This window comes from Cariama cristata, unplaced genomic scaffold (genome assembly GCF_000690535.1).
Source record: "Cariama cristata isolate BGI_N322 unplaced genomic scaffold, ASM69053v1 scaffold23587, whole genome shotgun sequence".
Taxonomy (NCBI): Eukaryota; Metazoa; Chordata; class Aves; order Cariamiformes; family Cariamidae; genus Cariama; species Cariama cristata.
In genome coordinates, this window is record NW_009628697.1 from 360 (window position 1) to 1821 (window position 1462).

Consider the following 1462-nt stretch of genomic DNA (forward strand, 5'->3'; position numbering starts at 1 on the left):
CACTGCCGTTCGTGCGCTGCAGGAGGGTCGTGGGCCAAAGCTCTTGTGGCGGCGCCTTATGTCCCCGGGACACACAAGGGACTGCGAATCCTGCCCGTTTTGGGGAGTGCTGGCATCTCTGATGCCACATGAAACCCATCTACCGCTGTACGATGGTGCGTGACCCCATACATCCACGGAGCTCGTCTTCCAGCCCAGGGATGGGGTATTATTATGGTCTCGGAGGGATTTAGGCTCTGCCAGCGCGGGCTTTGCGACCGGACCCGGTGCAGGGGAGCGCTGCCGGGTGACGCTGCTCTTTTAGCAGAGCTCGCCACGCCGGGTCACGCTTTGGGCAGGCCCATGGGTCCATCTGCGAGAGGCAGACCCGCAGCCCGACATGACCAGACTCCCCGGAGCAGTGGGTTTCACTCGGCTGTTTGAACACCCCGTGGACAAGCTGTAAATCCAGCCCTTCCTTGAGAGTGCATCTTGTATCTTCTGAAATGCAGGACGGGACTGGATAGGGGGGATTTAACCGGACTTTCACCTTACCGTGGCAATCTGAGATGGGAAAACAACCGATGCCGATATTCAGTGAGGAATGGGGATGCCAGCAGCCCTCCCCACTGCACAGCCTGGTTCCCGGGGGTCCCCTTAGCAACAGCCTCCTGCCTCAGCCCCGCCGGTGGGATTGGCGTGAAGCCATCGCTGGAGCATCCCAAGGAGGAGCAGGAGAAGCAAAGTGCATCTTGTCAACCTTTTTTCTCTGGCCCAGAGCACCTTGCTGGGCTGTCATCCAGGTGATGCCCAGCAAGGACAACCCAGAGGTGTCTGCAGGCGGGTCTCATCTTTGGGATGCTCCTGGGCTTCCCCCTGCTGCAAAGGGACATCTCTGGGATGAATTTCACCTTGCCAAAAGGAAGGACTTTGCGTGCGGAGGTGGAGCGGCCTCAAGGTGTACGCGGAGGTGGCTTCACTCATCTCCCCACCCTGAGCTGGGAAAGGCGTTTCTGGTCCTCGAGAAGGGACATCGTGATGGGACTGTGAGCGTCAGCTCCTCGGATGAGCTTTCTGCTCCTGTCGGCTCCCAGTGACCTGGAGCGAAGGCTGGAAAGGTGTTTCCAGACTAAAAGATGAGGCTACGGAGCCGGAGGGATACACAGGGTGGCTTTTGGAGGAGGATGTCATGCCCAGAGGAGAAGGACGACGGGAGCAGCTGGCCACGGCCATCTCCCTGCTGAGCTGCAGCACAACCAAAAGAGCCCAGGGCCAAACTCCAGGCTGCAGGGACAAACTGCAAGAGTCAGTTATTTCATCCAGCCACGCGTTTATTTTCCTGCTTGTTATTCCTAGGAGCAGCTCAAGCATTTCTGTTCCAGCTCCCTGCCGTAATCAGAGACGAGACCGAGTCCGGGACAGTTTCGGTGCCAGGAACCGGGGATTTAGAGTCGCAAGCGGCTGCTGGGAGAGGGGAGAGGTG

General features: G+C 58.8%; 1 protein-coding gene across 1 annotated transcript in view; it reads left to right on the plus strand.

Annotated features, from left to right (window-relative positions):
• The first annotated feature begins 379 nt into the window (after window positions 1-379).
• Window positions 380-1462, plus strand: part of DENND2D (DENN/MADD domain containing 2D) — a 9614-nt gene continuing 8531 nt past the window's right edge. Inside the window, exons 1-2 of the mRNA XM_009704924.1 lie at window positions 380-441; window positions 1336-1459. Coding sequence (XP_009703226.1) covers window positions 380-441; window positions 1336-1459 — 186 coding nt within the window. The remainder of the gene's footprint in view (window positions 442-1335; window positions 1460-1462) is intronic.